General features: G+C 29.2%; 1 protein-coding gene and 1 long non-coding RNA gene across 2 annotated transcripts in view; one reads left to right on the top strand and one right to left on the bottom strand.

The window, feature by feature from the left end:
* The window catches only part of LOC142331430 (uncharacterized), a 270,759-nt gene that overhangs the window by 195,591 nt on the left and 53,461 nt on the right, over window positions 1-21,707 (bottom strand). The gene's annotated exons all lie outside the window — the stretch shown is intronic.
* The window catches only part of LOC142331446 (endocuticle structural glycoprotein SgAbd-8-like), a 43,241-nt gene continuing 40,436 nt past the window's right edge, over window positions 18,903-21,707 (top strand). The window contains exon 1 of the mRNA XM_075377361.1: window positions 18,903-19,033. Within this exon, the coding sequence (XP_075233476.1) occupies window positions 19,025-19,033 (9 nt within the window). The 5' untranslated portion in view covers window positions 18,903-19,024. The remainder of the gene's footprint in view (window positions 19,034-21,707) is intronic.

Genomic DNA, 21,707 nt, shown 5'->3' with positions numbered 1-21,707 from the left:
TATTTATAGAAGAAAATTTCACAATTAACCTCTCTCTCTGTCTTTTTATGTTTAGCATCCGGAACCACCGTAAGGTATTACTTCAAAGGATGAATGAAGATGATATGTATGAATGTAAATAAAGTGTAGTCTTGTTTAGCCTCACGTCGACCATTTCTGAGATGTGTAGTTAATTGAAAACCAACCACCAAAGAACACTGGTATCCACGATCTAGTATTTAAATCCGTACAATAGTAACTTCCTTTACCAGGATTTGAACGCTGGTACTCTTGACTTCGAAATCAGCTAGTTGATTTGCGAAGACGCGTTCATCACTAGACCAACCCTGTGGGGTTTTTCATAATTAATCTAAAATCATATTACTGCATTGTATTTTAACTCAAAAAAATTACTTTATTAATTTTTTAAGGTTGATCTACTCATATTATACCTTATATAAATAGTTTTTCCAAAATATACCTTACACGCATAATACTTTACAGTTCGAATCAATTAATTTTTTTTTTATAATAGTTTATATGACGTTACAAAAATTATTGATTTCTTTTCTAAACCCATTTTGAAAAAGAGGCCTAAAAGATAATATTTTACATTAAAAATTGATTAGCCAACATATGAGAAGCGTTTAATAGATAATCTTTTATTTTTAAAAAGCTTAAAATAAAAAATATTTATTTAACAGCACTAATGTAATATTTGTAATAACAATTTTTCTTGAAATAATGTAATAACTGAATATTTAAAATGTTATTTAATTTAGTTTTACTTTAATGAAAAAATAAATAATTTAAGATATTTCGTAAAATTTGTTTACTATATTACACGTTATTATTTAATTTATTGCTGTAATACTATTTGCTACCTTATTTACTTAAAAAAAAATATATATATTTGTTTGTTTATTGCACTTCACACATTTATTGAAGAAAAAAATTCCTTTATACATAAAAAAAGCTGGCAAAGGTACAGCTAAATATTTCTCGGAATTTGCATTATTAACTATAAGAATTTTCGTGGAAACAATATTAAAAATTATTACTTTTATGATTTCATTTTCAAGTATTCTTTATTTATTTATTATGTTTTTATGAAATAAAAATGATTTTATAAATCAAAGTTACAATAATTGGATAAATATAATTATTTCTTAAGCTAATCTGCTAAAAAATATTATAGGCTGCATTCAAATAAAATAATTTGAAAAAGAAATTAATAAAATCATCATGAAAGTTAAAACAAAAAATTGTACTGTTTTAAATAAATTTAATTTAAATATATTTAATCTTGCAATGACTTCAAAAAATAAAAATTAAAAATATTTTTTTGTCTCACAAATCGTGTAGTTGCACTCGGTTCCGATAAGTAAACTGCACAAATCAATTGCATCAAAAGAGGGTTCAAGCAAGCCCCCTCAATAAAACCCTACATATATATATATATATATATATATATATATATAAACTACATATACATAAAAAGTCTACATAAATAAATACGCTTTCATTAATTGTGATCACGAAGATTTTAAGAGATCAAAATAGTCTAATGAAAAACCAAACCAAAACAGATTTCACGACATTATTAAAAAAAAATAAATAGAAATAAGCAAAATATTAGCAAAAAATAATAACAAAATAGTAGAAAGATATAAAAGGGCGCTAGCTCCTCAATAAAGCTTAGTAAAGAATTTTTCACTTGTCTAATACCGATCCAGTTCAAGTGTCACTCAGATATCCCAAGTCCAGCACGTGTTGATGTTTCAGTCGCCGGACATCACTGTTTTCTTGGAGATTAACTGCTAGAAAGTTTAGAAGACTATCTAATCGCTGTCTGTAATTTAAACCAAACCGTTTGATATCGTCACAAACGTAAGGCAATCCAAGATAGTCGTGCATTTCCTTAATAATAATTGGAAATTTACTTTAGTTTCTAGTCAGTTAAGTGAAATACAAGAGATATTAAACCCAAAATGTTACATTTAAACTACAACCAAAAATATTTAATAACAGACATCATTACTTTTATAAAAATCGACGTGAAAGTAATGTCTAGTTAATTGTACGTATACTACACAGTAATTTATGCATAAGGATTAAAACAAACGTACGATATTATAATTATATAAAAAGCTGACAATACAGATGTAGGACTTAAGTAGGATAGAATATTAGTAGGACATTGTAGAATATTAGCCGCGTGACGGGAAAGTCCTACAATATTGTTTCTGATGCACGGCTTACACATAAACCTTAGTTTAAAATATTTATTTAAATATAATATTCTTTCGTTTATTTAATTCAATCATTTTAACTAAAGCACGCGCGCATACCGTATTTAATTCTCGTGTGTGTGGTGGTACTAGTGATGACGGTCGACACTAAATACACTAATGTAATTTCACAACTTACATAGAACAAATTTCGCTTGTACGGTTGCCAGCCTTAATGTACCAAGCACCGAGTCAACCGGTCGATCGAGTTCAAAACCCAGAAAGACTGAATTAATCTTTTAAACTTTATATATTAATCATTTATTTAATTCTGCCACTCACCTATGAAATCAAAACATAGCGGACAACTACAACAGCATTTTCTGGGTTGGGAGTGCGATTTTGCAAAATGTTGTTGGCAAATATTGTTACTTTTTAATCATTAACAAATGTGCCTATGAAAAATATAACCTTAATTAGGCGAAATCTCTAAATACTGAGGGTGTCCTTGCTCTACAGTCTCATCTCCTTGACCTTTTACGTTGAAAATTTAATAGCATCAATATCCCATACATAAAAGTAATCTGGCCAATTTTGGTCAAAATCGGTCCAGTAGTTCTGGAGATATAAGGTGATTTAGAAGCTAACAACGAACACACACATGTATATACGAACATTAACATCCGGAATATTTCTATCCGGTTTTTTGGGGTTTCTTAGGTGTCAAGATCCGGTGAAAACCGCATATTCTCAAATTGGACCAATTACAATACTTCTCATTCTAGAAATTAGCGGTATAGCAGAACTATACCGCTAAACGGGAAAATAAAAAAGAAACCTGATAAAATACGAATAAATGATACTAACCAATTAAAACTAATTTTATTATTTCCTATAATATAGTACCTGCTCTCAACTCTTAATGAATAAAGGATAATAAATAAAGGCAAAAATTTTATCTGAAAAAAAAGAAAGTAAGAGAGTTCATTATCATAATAAAACCAAGAAGACTTGTATAAAATTATTCCTTCCGTTATTCAATGTAAGAAATTATAAGCGAGTAAACATAAATGTATAAAAATGCATTTACTATAATTAACCGATAACTTATATTTATTTACAAAATATTCATAACCTTAGTAACTTGAATTTAAAATTAAAAATCAACGTGAATTTATGTGTATAAATTTAAATAATCATAATTTATTTATTTTTTTCATTAAAGCTACGCTTACAGGGCTATACTTATGTTAATAATAATAGGCTACTTTAAAGATAACAAAAAACCGACAAAAAAGAACCATAAATTTTATATCTTAATTATAATTACGGTATAAATGTGACAATAATATTTCTCATTGAAATAATAATATTCACGTAAATGTTGCTTGCCTCAAATAAAAAAAACTCGTGCACATCTACCCACACAATATAATCTGGTTGAACGAAACTTTATTTAGCCTCTCTAAGAAGCTCTATAAAATAAATATACCACTCCGTCGATCTCCGTGGCAAAGTTTTTATATAACTTTTTAAAGTTTTTTTTATACAACTTGTTTCTGTATAGACCTATTTCTACAATTTAGATAAGAAAAGAATTAAAACAAATTTTAAATAAAATAAATAATAAAACCAACTAATAAAAACCGTAATACAAAACTTTTTTTCAAACCTTTTACTTTCATGTATCATAACTTTTGAACTATTCAAAAGGAAAGTATGGCAATTAGTAAAAAAATCGGGTATTGGCTTGTTTTTCATTTCACAACGTTTCATGACCCAGGGAACCCAAAAAATTAAAAAAAAAACATTGGTAATGTTCGTACGTACGACGTACGTGTGGGTGTTCGAGTATTTGAATCTTAATAACTTTTGATTGGATAAAACGATTTTGATATCATTTGGTACAGAGGCACGGGTATATGGGAGCAATTTGTTGGTAAAGGGCTCAATATGTCTAAGGGGTGGAATAATAGTTTTTGAGGTCAATTTTCTCAAAATTTTGCAAAAATAACTCCATTTTATATTAAGCTCAGTACATTTGTGCGTGCTTATCTTACCATTTAAAAAAAATTCAAATTCAAATTCAAATTTATTCCAATAATAATTTTACAAGTAGATATACAAAGTTCCATTCTCTGAAATATCTAGAACAACGTAAAAGGTCCAGTGCCGAAGGTAATAATACATAAATGAGTCTTACAATATAGCCTGATCTAAATATCTTTAATCTTAAGTTTGTCACATCCAGTCTAATTCATATTATTAATAACTATGTACAAGATGGTGGGCGCTTCGATTCACATTAGTACAAACGACTGATCATATTGTAAATTTTTGACGGTTTATTTTAATTTTATTCGTTCTATGTAAATTTTATTTATTAAATCAAAAAACAAAACACTAGTGTCTTAAATACTTTCCCGTTTTCTTTTTCCTGTTTAGCATTCGGTAATTACCTTTCAGATAATACTGCAGAGGATGACTGAGGATGATATGTATGAGTGTAAATGAAGTGTTAGTCTTGTACAGTCTCAGTTCGACCATTCCTGAGATGTGTGGTTAATTTAAACCCAACCACCGAAGAACACCGGTATCCACGATCTAGTATGCAAATCCGTGTAAAAATAACTATGACTTTACTAGGACTTGAACGCTGGAACTCTCGACTTCCAAATCAGCTGATTTGGAAAGACGTGTCATCACTAGACCAACCCGGTAGGTAGTGTTCTAAATACTGGCAACCCATTTCTTACTTCTTTAATGAAGATATTTTCAACAGTTCAACGCTTTATACTATCGTTTAACCATGTTAAATTTTAGGTCCCAAATAGACAAATGATTTTCGAAACCGTTCTTTAAATACAAAACTACACCCAAATTCTCCTCCTACCCCAAAAATAAAAAAGTTATCTCTTTTAATTATTAAACATTTTTTAACCGAATTTTTACTTCCTGTACGAAGTAAAGGAAGTGTTGTGATTTTGAAAAAATTCAGTTTTCAAATTTCAACGAAATATCCATTTTGACTAGTTTTGGCGTGACGTCTGTACGTACGTACGTATCTCACATAATTCAAAAACGATTAGCCGTAGGATGTTGAAATTTTGGATTTAGAACTATTGACACATGTAGTTGTGCAACTTCTCTTTTGATTGCAATTGACTGAACCAAAAGTGTCCAAAAAAGCCCAACATCCAAACAAGTTTGGATTTTGGACTTTTTCTTTACTGCAGTAAGAAGTCCTCATTAAGAGCTTTTCAGCGATATTGCATAAGCGGTACTTATTTTCTTGGTTCCAGAGTTATAGCCAAATAAAATTTTAATTAATGACATATTTGGATGTTACAAGGAGAAGGGACACGGGTTCGAATCAGACTTCATCTCATTTTTTTTTTATTTTAAATATATTAATTTATATTAATTACATATATATATTTTTTATTAAATATATTAATTTAACCTCTCATTGTAAAAACAAAAATCTTTAGAGTAAATAATAGTTCAATAATAACTATAAAAAAAATATTATGAAAAAACATCAGAAGTTATTAATTAAATAAACTTTTATGTACTTTTAAAAATGTTTAAAAGTAACTTAATAAGCGTAGAAGGAAGACTTGTAGTGTCCAAATCAGATTTTTTTGTGTCTTCCTGATCATAGAAGTAGTGCAAGTGGCCCAAAAAAATACTTTGGGGGTAAGGGAGCCGATAAAAGTGTAAAAATATGGATGTTTTGAATTTTTTAAAACGTCTTTTGGTTTATTTAAAATTTTAATAATAATACTACAATAAAATTTCATTATAATTCAGTCCATCCTCAAAAAAGAAATCTTAAATAAATTTTTATCGGTTTTTATCGGTCAGTTTCTTCCATTTAATACAGTAGAAAATCATAAAATTTTCTTGGAAGGTGATTTTGGGGGTGGCGCTTAGTAACAAATAAAAATATATCGATTCTATTTTTAATCTTTTTAATTTTTTTCATGTATCATTATTTTTCCACTATGTAAGAATTATTAATCAATGCCAGGAAAGTATACCAACTTTGTTGTTAGTTTATTTTTTTATTATTATTAATTTCGTTATGTAACATGGATAACCTGTTACTATAATAATACTACATTTTTGAGAGCGTGCAGACAAAAAAAAATCAAACAAAAGCGTAACATCTTAAATCGATCCTAGATCGTAATTACTCCGATAAGCGATAGTTATCGAAAAAAATTATTCATTAATAAAATTTCTGCCTCCAGAACTATTTCAATGGATAGAATTCAATTTAAAATGTCAAATTATAATAATGATTTACGCACAGATATTTTCTTAACGACTACTTTGTTTTACTTTCTAAATCCAGTTAAAAATATTTTTTTTCGAGATTTCAGGGACATGTGTAAGCGAGGTAAGAAGTGTTATTAAGATGAGTATTCGGGTGGGGCTACTTAATCTACGACACAAATTCTTGTTATAGAAGAAAACATGAATATTTTTTTAACAGAATTAAGACAAAAAAACATAATTTTAATTTTTTAAATTGAACTTTTATTATTTATAATTATTTTTTGCTCCACTGATGAAGATAATAATAAATTTAATCTATTGTTTATCGCAGTACTTTATGTTAACAAAAAAAAACAAAAAAAAAAAACAGATAATTATAATAAATCATTTTAGTTCAATTTTCTTAAATTTATATAATATAAACAACTATTTATTTATTAATATGAGTGGTTAACGTATAATTTATAGAATTTTTTATTTTTTTTAGTTCTATGAACGGAAAACTTAATCTATTAACATGGTGATCTTTGAAAATTCAATTATTTATTATTATTTTTTTTACATTAAATAATATAAACAAAGCCGATAGCATTCTCTGTTCTATCGATAACATATTAATCGTAACCTTGTATTAATGAATTTAAGGGCATTTAGACCCAAAGGAAAAGGTTACAGATAGTTTAAAGATAACATTATAAAAATTTTGGTCAATAGTAAAATCGTTTAAAAGTTAAATAATGAACAATATTTTTCATTAATTCATAATAATACGGTACAGGAAACAATCTATTTTAAGAGGACAAGGTTGCGGTCAAGTTAAATGTTTTAAATTCCATTTTTTTTAAAATTATAATATTGTAAACTATTTCCTATATTAAATAGTATAATGTTATTAATATTTCTAATATTATAAAATGAAAAAGATACACGAATTTTATTCAAAGAAAATTAAAGAATATTTTGAAATAATCGTGGGAAAACATGTTTTTTTTAGATATAACAGAAAATTGAAATTAAAATAGTATGGAATAATATCGGATCAGTATGGTAAGAAAAAAATGTAGGATCATAATGTTACACTATTTGCTCACGATAAACTGGAAGAAAGATAGAAATAGATTACAAAAAAAACTATTCTTTAATACTGTTGTAATCCCTTAGTTAATTAAAATTAAAAAAATTCCTTTCACTTTACTTATAGAAAAAATATTTACCACGAAATATATTGAAAAATATTCATTTAGAAATAAAGATCATGTATTTGATTTTAAGGTGTGAGATATACATATAAAATTACATTAATTATATAGCTACTTTTTTTATAAAATTAATTTTAAAAAATTCTTTTAAATATTATAACAAATTTTTATCTTTTTTACGGAATTGCGTATATATCTTTTACTTTCCCGTCTAGATAGCGCTACAAAAGAATTATAGCTCTAGAAGGGGCAGTATTGTAATCGATCCAATTTGAGCATATGCGGTTTTCACTGAATCTTGAGTTTTGACACCTAAGGAATCCAAAAACCCGGATCGAAATTTTCCGGATATTAATGTTCGTATGTACGTGTGTGTGTGTTTGTGTGTGTGTGTGTGTGTACGCGTATGTGTGTGTGTGTGTGTTTGTGTGTATGTGTGCGTGCGTATGTGTGATGTTGACTTCTAAATTACCTTATAACTACTGAACCGATTTTCAAAAAAAAAACTTGATCAAATTACTTCCATATATGGTGCATTGATGCCATTAAATTTTCAACATAAAAGGTCGAGGAGGTGATGCTGTAGAGCAAGGTCACCTTCAGTATCTCGAGATTCCGCCTAATTAAAGCCATATTTTTCGTAAGCACATATATTAACAATTAAAAAATAACGATATTTGCAAAAAAAATTCTTTTAATCACACACTCACCTCAAAAACTGCTCTAAATTACTGCTGTGTTGTGAAGTCACAGGTACACAGTAGAATAAATAAATGAATAGTATTTAAATTCCATAAAGATAACTCGGTCATGCTCGGTTTTGAACTTGATCGTCCGGTTGACTCAGTAGGTGGCTTAGTAGCTGTTATGCCTCGCGGCTACACTGGTCTACCGACCGTACAAGAGAAATTCGTTCCATGTATGTTATGAATTATATTAGTTTAGTTAGTGCTGACCGTCGCCTTTAGTACCGCCACACCCGTGTGAATTAAATACGGTCACAATGAATTAAATAAACGAAAAAATATTATATTTAAATAAAATCATTAATATTGTAAATTAAGTTGTGTTTGCATGTGTGTGCATCAGAACCAATCCGCAGTTGTAGGACTTTCCCGGACTGCGGCTTAGCCGCGTGAAGAGAAAAATCTTACAACTGTGTGGTAATAGTTTTTTCTAATTAAAACATTTTAAAAACGATGTGATACTTCAAAAATAATATTTGGTAACATTTTCCAAGATTTAAAATAGACCTTCATGAAAATTAATTTTGATAGCTTTCTAAGCATAAAGTAATATGAAAAATAATTTTAAGTATTTTTCTATTACTTATTCCAATTCATGGCGAGCATCCTGTACTTGAAATAGTTAGGTTTCAACACTGATCACTTATATAAGTCTTTGAAGCTAGAAAATAGTTCACGTTAGCGAAACACCGAAATGTAATCAGATATACGTATGAATTGACGGAAAGTCAAATACGAGTATGTTTTCCTAAAAGTATATTACTATAAAATTGGTTTTATTAGTTATTTCTATAATTAAACATGTTTTCTACATTTACTAATGTTATTGACTGAATAGTTGGCAAAACCTTTACGAGTATCATTCCGTCCTTACAGACCCCGCGAAAATTCAAAACCATTATTTGGTAAATTAGATCCCTTTGGTTTACCAATTTGCATTTCCCATAACTTTTCAATGTTTTTCTAATGTAAACTATTTTCTAACTTCAAAAAATTATAACAGTGATTAATGGTGAAACTAAGCTATTTCAAATGCCGATGGTGGCGCGGTCGAACAGTTGAGCAGAGATATCGCTGAAAAAGTGAGGATGCTTCTTCGGACCTGGCTGGAAGGGGTGGTAAGAGGATCCATGTCCTTGTTAAGGATGTGGATGCTCTCACAACGCAAGATGAGTTTCTCAGGGAAATTCGTAAAATAACTGGTAAGTCGGTCACTCTAGATGTTTTATCAATGCGGCCGGTTTACGGCTTGACGCAAGTAGTAACATTAGCAGTGCTGCCCTCCTTGCAGACAAACTGCTGCGTGATGGGCGTATTCGCATTGGATGGGTAGCCTGTCGGGTGACGCAGCGTGCCTCTAACGAATTCTGCTTTAGATGCTGGAGTCTCATGAGTAATTGCTTATATTAATAAATAGAACTATTTGAATAAATGGAGATAATTTTTTATGTTCAGCTTTTAAAATAAGAAATAATTTTACCTGTAATTTAATTAGTAATTTTAGTATAGATTTATTTCATTTATATATTTTCACATACTTTCTTTATTTTAATAATAGTAATGAAAAGCACTTATTTTAAAGTTATCGTTGTAAATGCAATTAATACATTAGTGCAAATTTATTATTTTCTTTAAAAATGTTGTGTTTTTGATTTTCGTTTCTCGAAACAAAACATAAATTAATATTATTGTGAGGGAACGTCCACTCCTTCCTGCTAATACACACTTGATATCTACGTCATTTGACGGGCAAGCCCCTACGTGTGAATTCCTGCTTGTGTGTTAGTGTATTCTACCACGTAAGTGTAACTTTTGTTCGATACTTGCCCGTCTCGCGTCCCTGTGTTGGTGTACACTGTGGAAACGTAAATGAAAATGGCATGTGTCATTGATCTATTCTGACCTACTCTTACCTAATCTGATAGGGCGGTTCCCCATGATGGGGGCCTCGGCCCCCATCGGGAACCCCCCTGGATCTTGAGAACAAGCTGAATTTTTCTTCTGTAGCCTAGGTGACCCTCCCCTTGGAAGATACCCTTCCCGGTCCTAAAGTTTAAGTTGAGGAGATGCATGCGCTTCCCCTCAACTTCGCCTAACTTGTTTGTGTTGTGCTTTTGGCATAATAACAGGATCGGAGCGGAGGTACCCTCTGTAAAATCAACTTAAAATTCATTCCAGTGACAAAGGCAGTTGTACGTGTATAATCTGTAACTCCTTTTAGACAAATGAGAATTTATTAACGTTTCTCTAGAAACAAAATTAATCTATTTTTATTTTATTTTTTTTTTTATTGTTGAGAAATTATTTAATAATTTTAGTAATTCTGGTACTATAAATTCCGTATTTTCTTCCCCTATTCAAATTATTTTAATATTTGACTTCCATCAAAACTTTTAAGCCGTGCAGTCCTATAGTGCAAAAGCTCCATATACGAGGGTTATTTTTTTTTCAAGATCTGATCGGTCACGAAATTAAAACCACAGTGAAAATAAAAAATATTTTATTTGTAACAAGTAGTAATTTGTACGCTATTTTTCTACATAGTCGCCACTCCGATTTAGACATTTGTCGTAGCGTGGTACCACCTTTCCAATACCCTTTTTATAGAACGGAGCCGCCTGTGTTTTCAGCCATGTTTCTACGCTGTTCTGCAGCTCGATGTCTGTGCCAAAATGTTGTCCTCCTAGCCAGCGTTTCATGTGAGCAAAGAGGTGAAAATCGGATGGAGCCAAGTCCGGGATGTATGGTGGGTGATCAAACACTTCCCAACGAAAACGCTGCAGGATCTTCTTTGTTTCAGGGCGAAGTTCTGTAATGGCGCAGATAGGAGTGGCCATTATTTTACGTGTGGTAAGGCCACATACGTAAAGTTTGTAAGTAGGAGTCTCGATGTACATCCTACAAGTTGTACGGTCATGCGCCCGGAGGTCGAGGATGCAAGACGGATCCATTTACATTACAGTAAAGTCATGGTGTCTTTGAGGGACAGCTCCACCCGGAAGGGGTGGGAGGCTTCGGTCTTCCACCTTCAATGATCGGATGGGGATTCCTTTGGGATGCCATTGGTGGGAATGTAAGACCGTAGTTCTGGTGGGGGATCCCTTTGGGGCTTCTTCACTAGAGGCGACGCTCAAGACCGAAGTCCCGTTGGTGAGTTCCCTTTTGGGAACTCCTCATTTGAGGCGTGGCTGCCGGGACTCGATCAATTTGCAGATCGAGTCCCGGCTGCCTAGGCGGGGCCTTGCGTCCTTCCGAGATAGTATGAGGCGAAAGCACGCCCTGCGGCTCAGTTTATGCTGAATTTATTGTGTATCCAGCTCCGGGTAGCAGGGAGACTACAGATGTATAAAAACAATAATAAAAAAAGCTATTTTAAATAATGTAAAATGCTCTCGCCACCGGTTTATTTCACCATTAGAAATCTTCATCACAAATGGAAGCCGAGAGTTAGAAGGTTCAAATTCCAGTAAAAGCCGTTACTTTTATAAGGATTTGAATACTAGATCGTAGATACCGGTGTTTTTTGGTGGTTGGGTTTCAATTAACCACACATATCAGAAATGGTCGACCTAAGACTGTAAAAGATTACACTTCAATCGTACATATAATCCACTGATATATATCATCCTCATATATCATATATCATATATCATCCTCTGAAGGAATACCTTATGGTGGTTCAGGAGGATAAATAGTAAAAGAAAGAAAGAAAATGCTCGCTGTGAATTGGAATAAATGATAGAGCAATCCAATAACTAGTTTTGATATAACTTTAACAAGAGAAATTTATCAAATATAATTTTCATGAAGGTCTAGTGGTTAAATTTCCTTACAAAATCAGTTGTTTAACAGCTGATTTTTGAAGTCGAGAGTTCTGAGGTTCGAATCCTAATAAAAGTTAGTTGTTGTTATACAGATTTGAATGCGAAACAGTGAATACCGGTGTACTTTAGTGGTTGGGGTAGATCATTTTTTATGGGGGGTGTCGATTTTCTCAAAGTTTTTCAAACATAACCCAACTTTATATTAAGCTCAGTACATGTGTGCACGTTTATCTTACCATTTTTAAAAAACTTTTCCCCAAAATTCCATCTTCCTCAAAAATCAAAAAAAACTATTTTTTATTTATTGCATATTTTTTAACCAATTTTTTTATCTCTTCCTAGGCATAGTAGTAGTAAAAAATTACATTGTTGTAAATATTACGCTTGTTACCTTGTTGTATATATAACGTAGATATGCTGTAATCATTGTCAGTAATGTATTGAACTTGTATATGTTTTTCTTTTTCATGTTCTTGCACTTCACGTGTGATACGTTGTATGTTAGATGCATATTACATATTGGGATATATAATATATTGTATGATATATATATTTAGAATTGGCATGTGTATTTATATGTTGTGCTATGTAATAATATATTGTACGATAGATGTTTGCCATAGATATATATATTGTACTTACTGTATTTGTGTTGTATTATATTATGTATTTGTATTGTTGTAGTATATTATTGTATTTGTATTATGTATTATGTTAAATTGTTGTATATGACATGTTTCTACTCTATTGTAATCATGTAAGTGTGTTGTAATCATTTCATAGTAATGAATTGATTTTGTACAAGTATTTGTAGTTTGAACTTCACGTGTGGCACGTTGTATGTTTGATATACATTATATAATGAGATATATAAAGTATTGTACGATATATATTTAGAACTGACTGTGTATCTTTATGTATTGCTATGTAATGACATTATATATGAAATATATTTGACAGTGATATGAGTATTTGCTATTGACGTGTATTGTAGTTGTTGTCTTTATTATGTATTATATATGTATTAAGTATTGTGTATTATGTATTGTATTAACAATTTATGAATGTACTTGTAGTAGGATGCGGCATATGACTGTGTGTATCGGCGATCTCTCCCTACCTGAATGAATACTTTATTAGATATGCCAGAAGGGTGGATAGCCAGGGGTGTAGATTTAGTTGGAAGTGCGCAGGTATACACACGCTTAATAAATATTAATATATTTTTTTTATTTATACATAAAATCTAGCGGGACTTTTTAGCGACCTCGACACTGCTTCGGCGTATGTAAAATGAATTCCCCAACTCTACAAAAAAAAAGAAGCATAGTAGTAGTGCAAGGGATCAGAAAGGGTTATACTTTCGGGGCAATATTGTGGTGGGAGGAGGGCCGATCAAAGTTAAAGATACTGATTTTTTTAATTTTTTATAACTTTTTTTTGGTTTATCTAAGGTTTTTTTAATAGTAATATTAAAATAAAATTTCATCACTATTCATCCCTTTTTTTGTACATATTTACTTGTAACCTTTTATTGGTTATACACTTTTCAATGGTTTTTTTTTCAGTTTATTCCAATTAACAACGCAGAAGCAAAAAAAATCAAAAAAAATTTCTTGGAAGATGATTTTGAAGGGAAAAAATTAAAAATTAAAATTTTTTTATTTATTTCAAAAATATAATGATAATTTTGCAATAAAACTTCATCATAAATTACCCTATTTTAATATTTACGTGGGAATCCGATTCATGAAATATGCTAACAGGAGGTAGGCAGGTGACTAAAGCGTGGGAACAGCTGATTTTATTGTTTCCTTCCAGATAAGAATTTTTTCAATGTTTCGAAGTTATACCAATAAACGATATACATTGTTGCTATAATTTGACACACTGTCATAATTGACTTAATATTAAGTCACACACACACACACAGATAGATAGATAGATAGATAGATATATATATAGAGAGAGAGAGAGAGAGTGAGACAGAGAGAGATCGAGAGAGAGATTTTTGTTGTTCACTTAAAATATAATTTTTGTATGTATATTTGATTTTATCCTGTTTTTTTTTTTATTTTGTAAAAAGATTTCTTGGTTGATCATGAACCTATTATAAATATTCTTCAATATATATATATATTGAACGCAATATATATATATTTATAAATAGGTAATTTAATTGAAGATTTTCTTTTAACAAAAAATTAATTTTTCAGCAAGAGAATATTTGTGTTTTATACGTTATTGCTGGGTATTGAACTGTTATAGGAAAATTATATTTAGTTTGATATCATTCTGATAATCGAAATATTTTGTCTTGAGGATTAAAGACAAACAAAGACAATTTTTTTCAAAACAGACAAATTTGTTGAAGATTCAACAAATTAGTTGAAAACTTAGGATAAGCAATCCAAGAGCCTTAGATTTCTCAATTGATAGCATATTGCTTATATTAATTTTTTTTATTTTTGTATTAAAATTAGGATTTTTTCTCCTTTGCGTTTCTTGACAAATATTTCTTGATAACATTTTGGTCAGCCTAATCACATTTTAGATAAAACTAAAACAAGAAATATAAAATTAAATGAAATCTAAAAAAAATAAAATTTAAAAACGCCGGCCTACGTGGTGCGAGTGGTAGCGTCTCGGCCTTTCATCCGGAAGTCCTGGGTTCGAATCTCGGTCAGGCATGGTATTTTTCATACGCTACATTTCCACATCCCTCGCACAAATTTCTGCCTTTTGTGGCAATATCATCAAGTAAAAAAAAAAATAAAAATCAAACCAACTACCAGCGGTTAGATTCGTAAGCGAAAAACAGCTGATTTCAAAGTCGAGAAAGGTTCAAATCCTAGCAAAGGTAGGATTTGGTTAATTAATACCGATTTGGATACTACATCGTGGATACCGGTGTGCTTTAGTGGTTAGGGTTCAATTAACCATACATCTCAGGAGTGGAGATGCCTTGGCATCTCTCAGACTGTTGGCATCATGTCACTGTGCTGTGTTACTCTGTAACCTGATATTGTACGAAAAAAATAAATTTTTTAATCTGATTTTTAAAATATTGCACTTTAAAGTAATATTAAGACTTTTTAATGCTAGTTTAAATTCTGAGTTTTTGAATTCAGCGTCAAATTAAAAATTAGTAATTTAGTGGTAGTTATTTCTAATTTTCCGCCAACTTCTAAAAGTCAGAATTAAAAAATATGATGTGGACACTGCATGACTTCCTTGTAAGCCTATTAAATTACATATGCATATTTTTTTTAAAATGAAAAGTACATAAAATTTTATTTCATTAATAACTTCTGATATTTTTTATTTTTTTATTTTTATTGGTATTGAATTATTTATCGTAAATTTTATTTTACAATCACGGATTATTAATTATTAATATCAATATAAATTAAAATAAAGGAGATGAAGTGTGATTTGAACCGATGTCCCTTCCCCTTGTAAGATCCAAATATTTCATTAATTAAAATCTTATTTGGCTAAAACTCTGGAACTAATGAAAATAAGTACCGCTTACAGAAAAGCCCTCAGTGAGAGCTTATTACTGCAGTTAAGGAAAAATCCAAAATCCAATTTTTGGGGATTTTGGGTTTTTTAGGATACTTTAAGTCCAGTCGATTGCAATCAAAAGGGGAGGTGCGGTGCAAAACTATATGTTACAACAGTCCTAAATCAAAATATTCAACATCCTACGGCTGATCATTTTTAAGTCATGTCAGATACATACGTACAGACGTTATACTGAGAACCCACCGGGTTGGTCTAGTGGTTAACGCGTCTTCCCAAATCAGCAGATTTGGAAGTCGAGAGTTAGAGCGTTCAAGTTCTAGTAAAGCCAGTTATTTTTATACGAACTTGAATACTAGATCGTGAATACCGGTGTTCTTTGGTGGTTGGGTTTCAATTAACCACACATTTCAGGAATGGTCGAACTGAGAATCTACAAGACTACACTTATTTACACTCATACATATCATCCTCATTCATACTCTGAAGAATTATCTAAACGGTAGTCACCGGAGGCTAAACAGGAAAAAGAAAGGAAAGACGTTATACCGAGACTAGTCAAAATGGATTCATGGATGGTCATCTCAACCACCGTAAAGGAAGACCTCTACGATTCTTTATACAAAGAATCGTTAATGAATAGAAACACTGTAAGGCTCGTTTAAAATACTGTTATTTAATTAAAAAGTGTGTCTTTTGAGTGCGTTATATATTAAAAGCGCTAAAATAAATTTCAAAAAAAAAATAAAATTTTGTATTATAAGTTTACGTTACGTTATTTTAAGTTTAAATTTACAGTAATTTACTTTTATTTTTATAATATTTAGCTAACAAATTTAATGAAAAAAAATTTAAAAAGTGATCAAATTCTTACTATAATATAAAAATAACTTTTAAAAAAACGAATTAAAAAAAAGAACCCCAAGTATAAAAAATTATTTTCAATTTCTTTTTTATATTTGACTTTTTGAAGTGGGCTATAAATTAAAAATTTTTAATACACAATTAAGAACCGATAATTTAATAGTGCTTTCAAGAAGTCAAAGTTTAAACAAAACGTAAAAGTATTTTTTTTTAATAAGGTTTTTCATTATTTATTTAAAATATTCTATATTTTTTAGTTCTATTTTTATTTAAAATACGACAAACAAATCTTCCCTTTTGGAAAAACTATTTGTAAGAAACAAAAAGGTGAAAATTCTGAATATTGATAAAAAAAAGGAATAGATGAAGACTGCTATCGAGCATGAGCTAAGATTCTACAGAAGGCAAGAGTATATATTATTAATTACCCTTGTATTTCCAATTTATTTTTCTTGTGTAAATACTTTGAATATTAGAATAATTACCTTTATTAAATTAAAACAGATAATATTAAGCAATGATGACAACAAAAATTTTAAAATATTTTCAAATTATTTATATAGAAAAATTAATATAAATTAGTATTAAAAATTAAAGTATTTGTATTAAAAAAAAAATTCAATTTTTTTAACTACAAACACTTACCTCTAAAAAATAAAAACGAATCATCAAAACTGGTTCATATGAACCTAGGAATAAACCTTGTATTATACATAAAACAAAATTCCATTACGGGTCGAACTGAGTTGAACTAATTGTGGGTTGATCCCACAATTAAAAGTTCATTACAAATTTACACTGATGACACAAATATGTTGAAAAAAACCTGTTTGTTTCTTTTTTAATAAATCACGTAGATTGTATAAATAAATTTAAAAAAACAAATAAATTTCATACCGGTTATTTTTTAATATTTTAAAGCAATCTTACTAATTTATCACTTTTGATAAACTTTATTAAAATACTACCTTCAAATTCGAATTTTTTCCTAATGTAGATATTCAGTTAAAATAACATATAAAGATTTTATGTTAAATTTCTATTTTATGGAAATGTATTTTAGTCCTGTTAATCGTGGCGCGAGTGGTAGGGGTCTCAACCTATTATCAGAAGGTCCTGGGTTTGGATCCCGGTCACGTATAGCATTTTTCATATTCTACAAATTTCCATATTTTCATTCAGGCTAAATGATCACAGAAATCGATGCCCGTAAATCTCATTAAAAAATTAAAAAAACAACGGACACAAAACACACACTTTTTAATTAAATAACAGTATTGTAAAAATGTAAATACTGCATTTATTCATTAACGATTTTTTTAAACTTTGTAATAGCTAATAATATATATATATATATATATATAAATAAAATAATTAAGATTTAATGTAATTTATTTAACACGAATAATATAAATAAATATTTTTTATAAACTGCCATCCTAAGTAAAAAAAAATAATAATTATATAAATTGATTAATAAATTAAATAAATATTTAAAAAATATGTATATATAAAAAAAATGTTTGCAGTAGAATGACAATATAGTCATATATGAGTAAGGTAAGACAGATGAGCCACCGAGGTCGTACAAGCTTCAGTCAATGAAGAAATGAGTTCCCTATTGTAAATAAAAGAGACTTTAACTCCCACTCGATTACAATGAAGAGACAATTATTTCTACAACTGTTATATTGTAACTACATATAACATCAATGACCACGTAACCTATACTACAAATAATAATAATAATAATAATGCGTGTTAGAAAGAAAAAGAGAATATAAGAAATATAATAAACGGTAGAAAAAAAGAGGAGACGAAGGGATGGTAAAAAAGAAGATGTATACGTACACCACGAAGATGTGATTAAAAGTGAAAATAAGAATAGAGAAAGATATGATGTTAGAGAAATAGAGGTAACGCTAAATACAATCTTTATCCCTCCCACTTTACTACTCCAATCCAAAAGCTTGTTGCAACAACAGCAAAATGCGGATGACGACAAACAAAGTGGTGGCAAACGGATGAGAATTTAAAAAAAAAGTAATAGTAATAGTACTATTACATTTGATTAAAAGGAAACATACTGATAAGGATCTTTTTTTTTTATACAAGCAGTAAAAGTGGGGGAAATCGTAAGCTATTGTGTTTACTAGTATTATTAAAGAGTAAGAAGGATAAAGGATGGGGGGGAATTTCTTAAACGGGGTGGTATCCCGATTTAAGGGTATAAAAACGAATACATCTGATGTGATTTTTGCATTGTGTTTTCGTGGGATTTACCAACTGTACATTACTATCTACCTTCTATTTTATTTTTTACTTATCTTCGTTATTTCTACGGATCTCAACTTCAAAAAAATACTTCCATAATGAATTCGGTATGTTTTTTTAGTGTTTAGTGTTGTTTTTTTTTTATACTCAATCAAAATATAGAATATCAATTTATAATAATATCAAAATTACATTTTATACAAAAATCAGTGTTATTTATAAACAATATCGATAATATTATTTTTAATTATTTTTTTTACTATAAGCAGTGTTTTATATACTTCACAAATTTATAAAATAAATAAATAAAATAATAAAATAATAATAATTTATAAATAAATTTAAAAAAAACAACTTAACGGAATTACAATGAATTATTAAATTCATTTATAAATAATTTTATCATATTCATTTAAAAGGTATAAATAATAACAAAGATTATAAAAGGTTTATAAAATATTATATATATATTTTTTTTATAAATATTGTCAATTTTAATTCGATTTTATATGAAAATAAAGATATGTTTTTCTTTTATAAAAAAAAGGTATAAATTTAATAATTAAAAACTGATTTTTATGTTAATATATTTACACATATAAATCCGAAATAAAATATTATAAGGGAGCTTCGTGGCTAAGTAGGTAGCGCTTTGGTATTTCGTACAGAAGTCCTGGGTTCGAATTCCGGTTAGATATAGATAGCATCTTTTCATACGCTACCAATTTCCACCGGGCTAAGGACCATAGCTGTTGATGCCCGCTCTTTCATAAAAAAAAAAGATATATATTTTATATCTTTGAGCTCCTTTATAAAAATCAAGAAGAATTTTAAGGATGTAAAAACAGGTTGCCAAATTATTATTTGGCATCCTTAAATAAAATTCAAGTTGATTTTAATTCAATTAAATATTCTAACATTTCTAAACGTTTATATTTAACAGAATGCTACTTTCTAAAAATAAAAAAATGAAATCTTACTATTAAAACAAACGAAAAGAGCTACTTAATAAATAAATTGAAAACCTAATAATCTTTCAAATAATCTATTTATTATGAAAGTAAAGATGCTGTGTCGTTATAATAAAAAGCTTTAAAAAAATATTATAATTTATATATACTAAAATATTTTTCAATTGTTATTTTAATTACCTTAAAATTGTTATTTTAATATAATTACATTGTTACTATGTATTACCTATATACAGTTCCATTATTAATTCATAAAATCATTATTTTCACGCAGAAAATTTTTAAATTATAATACTTTTCTTATCCAGGTTTTCCTGTAGTTTTTGTTAATACTTCCAGGGATAAAAAATTTGGAAAGTCTTTTCTTATTTACATTTAATTTTTAGTAACACAATTAAGTTATTCATAAATTTTTTCTCCAACTACTGCCGGGTCTGGGTGTGTTTGCACAGGCAAATGGAATTAATACTACCGGCTTATCAGGCCTGACGTAGCTGCAGATGTAGAGCAATGTAAGTGTAAATGTACCGGTAAACATGGAACAGACTCAGGTCGACCACGCTTGATACGGGTGGTTAATTGAAACTCAACCGCCAAAGAACATCGGTATCCACAGACAAACATTCAAATTTACATAAAACTATTTATACAAAATGCACTATTATACAACCTCAGTCAGTACTAATAAAATATTTATTTATTTATAAAATTTTATTAATAAAGTAGGATATGATTTTTGTTTTAAATAAAAATAAAATTATATTTTATTTTATTTATTTATTTCTTTTAATTATTTATTCTACAATCAGTTTAATTTAATTACCTTGTATAGTCAAGAAAATAAAAAATTAAATATTTAATTTTAAATGAACTCAAATTATTTTAAACGTGTAACTTTTTCTGTGTAAAAGGGAATTGTCGTAAGGGTGATTGGATCAGTAACGGGCAATAATTATTACTAAATTTTAATATTTTCCTAATATGTACGTTACAATCTGTTCAACTAGTGAATAATAACCAACCCTCCCGCGGCCCAGTGAGATGAGAATGTTATGTATGACAATGTAAATTGAAGTGTAATCTTGTAAAGACTCAGGCCGATCATTCCTGAGACGTGTGGTTAATTGAACCCACCAAAATACACTGGTATCCACTACTATTCAAATTCATATAGAACCTACTAGCTTTTACTAAGAGTAGAACCTCAGAATCTTCCACTTCAAAACTCAGCTGTTAACTGATTTACTACGAGTTAATCAATCAGGTGGGCTTACTATTCAATTAAGGCACTTTTTTATTCCCATTGTTTTATTAGAAACAGCAAATCTTTTTTTCTATTGGAATAACCCTTTTACGATTTATTAACATTGATCCTCCGTGAGTATCGTTAGGTATTGCTTCAGAGGATGAGACTGTTTGTTCTCTTCTTGTCTCCATTTTCTTTCACTGGTTTATTTTTCCTAAAAACCAACTTTTTGAGTTGTTTGTTTAAAAACTGTTCTGTCCTTTAGTTCGTCTGGGTTGACTTCAGCATTTTTCATATCTTTTCCTATTTCTCAGAACCATGTGAGTTTGGATTTTTATCAAATGAAAGGTCTGCTTTGGTTTGTCAGTTATTTCCCACTCTGTGTACCTAATAGCATCTCTTTTTATTATATAATTAATCGATTTATTAGCCTTAAATCATATCATGTATTAGGGCATATATTTACTTTTAAGTAACATAGAAAAAACTTTATCTCCCTAAAATTTAAGTTTTTTCAATCAATATATTCCCCTTTTATAACTGCTTAGGTACAATATATTACTA

The sequence above is a fragment of the Lycorma delicatula genome, chromosome 10, assembly GCF_047948215.1.
Source record: "Lycorma delicatula isolate Av1 chromosome 10, ASM4794821v1, whole genome shotgun sequence".
NCBI classification, from domain to species: Eukaryota; Metazoa; Arthropoda; class Insecta; order Hemiptera; family Fulgoridae; genus Lycorma; species Lycorma delicatula.
The sequence above is the reverse complement of the archived record's forward strand: the minus strand, read 5'-3'. Positions and strand labels throughout refer to the sequence as shown.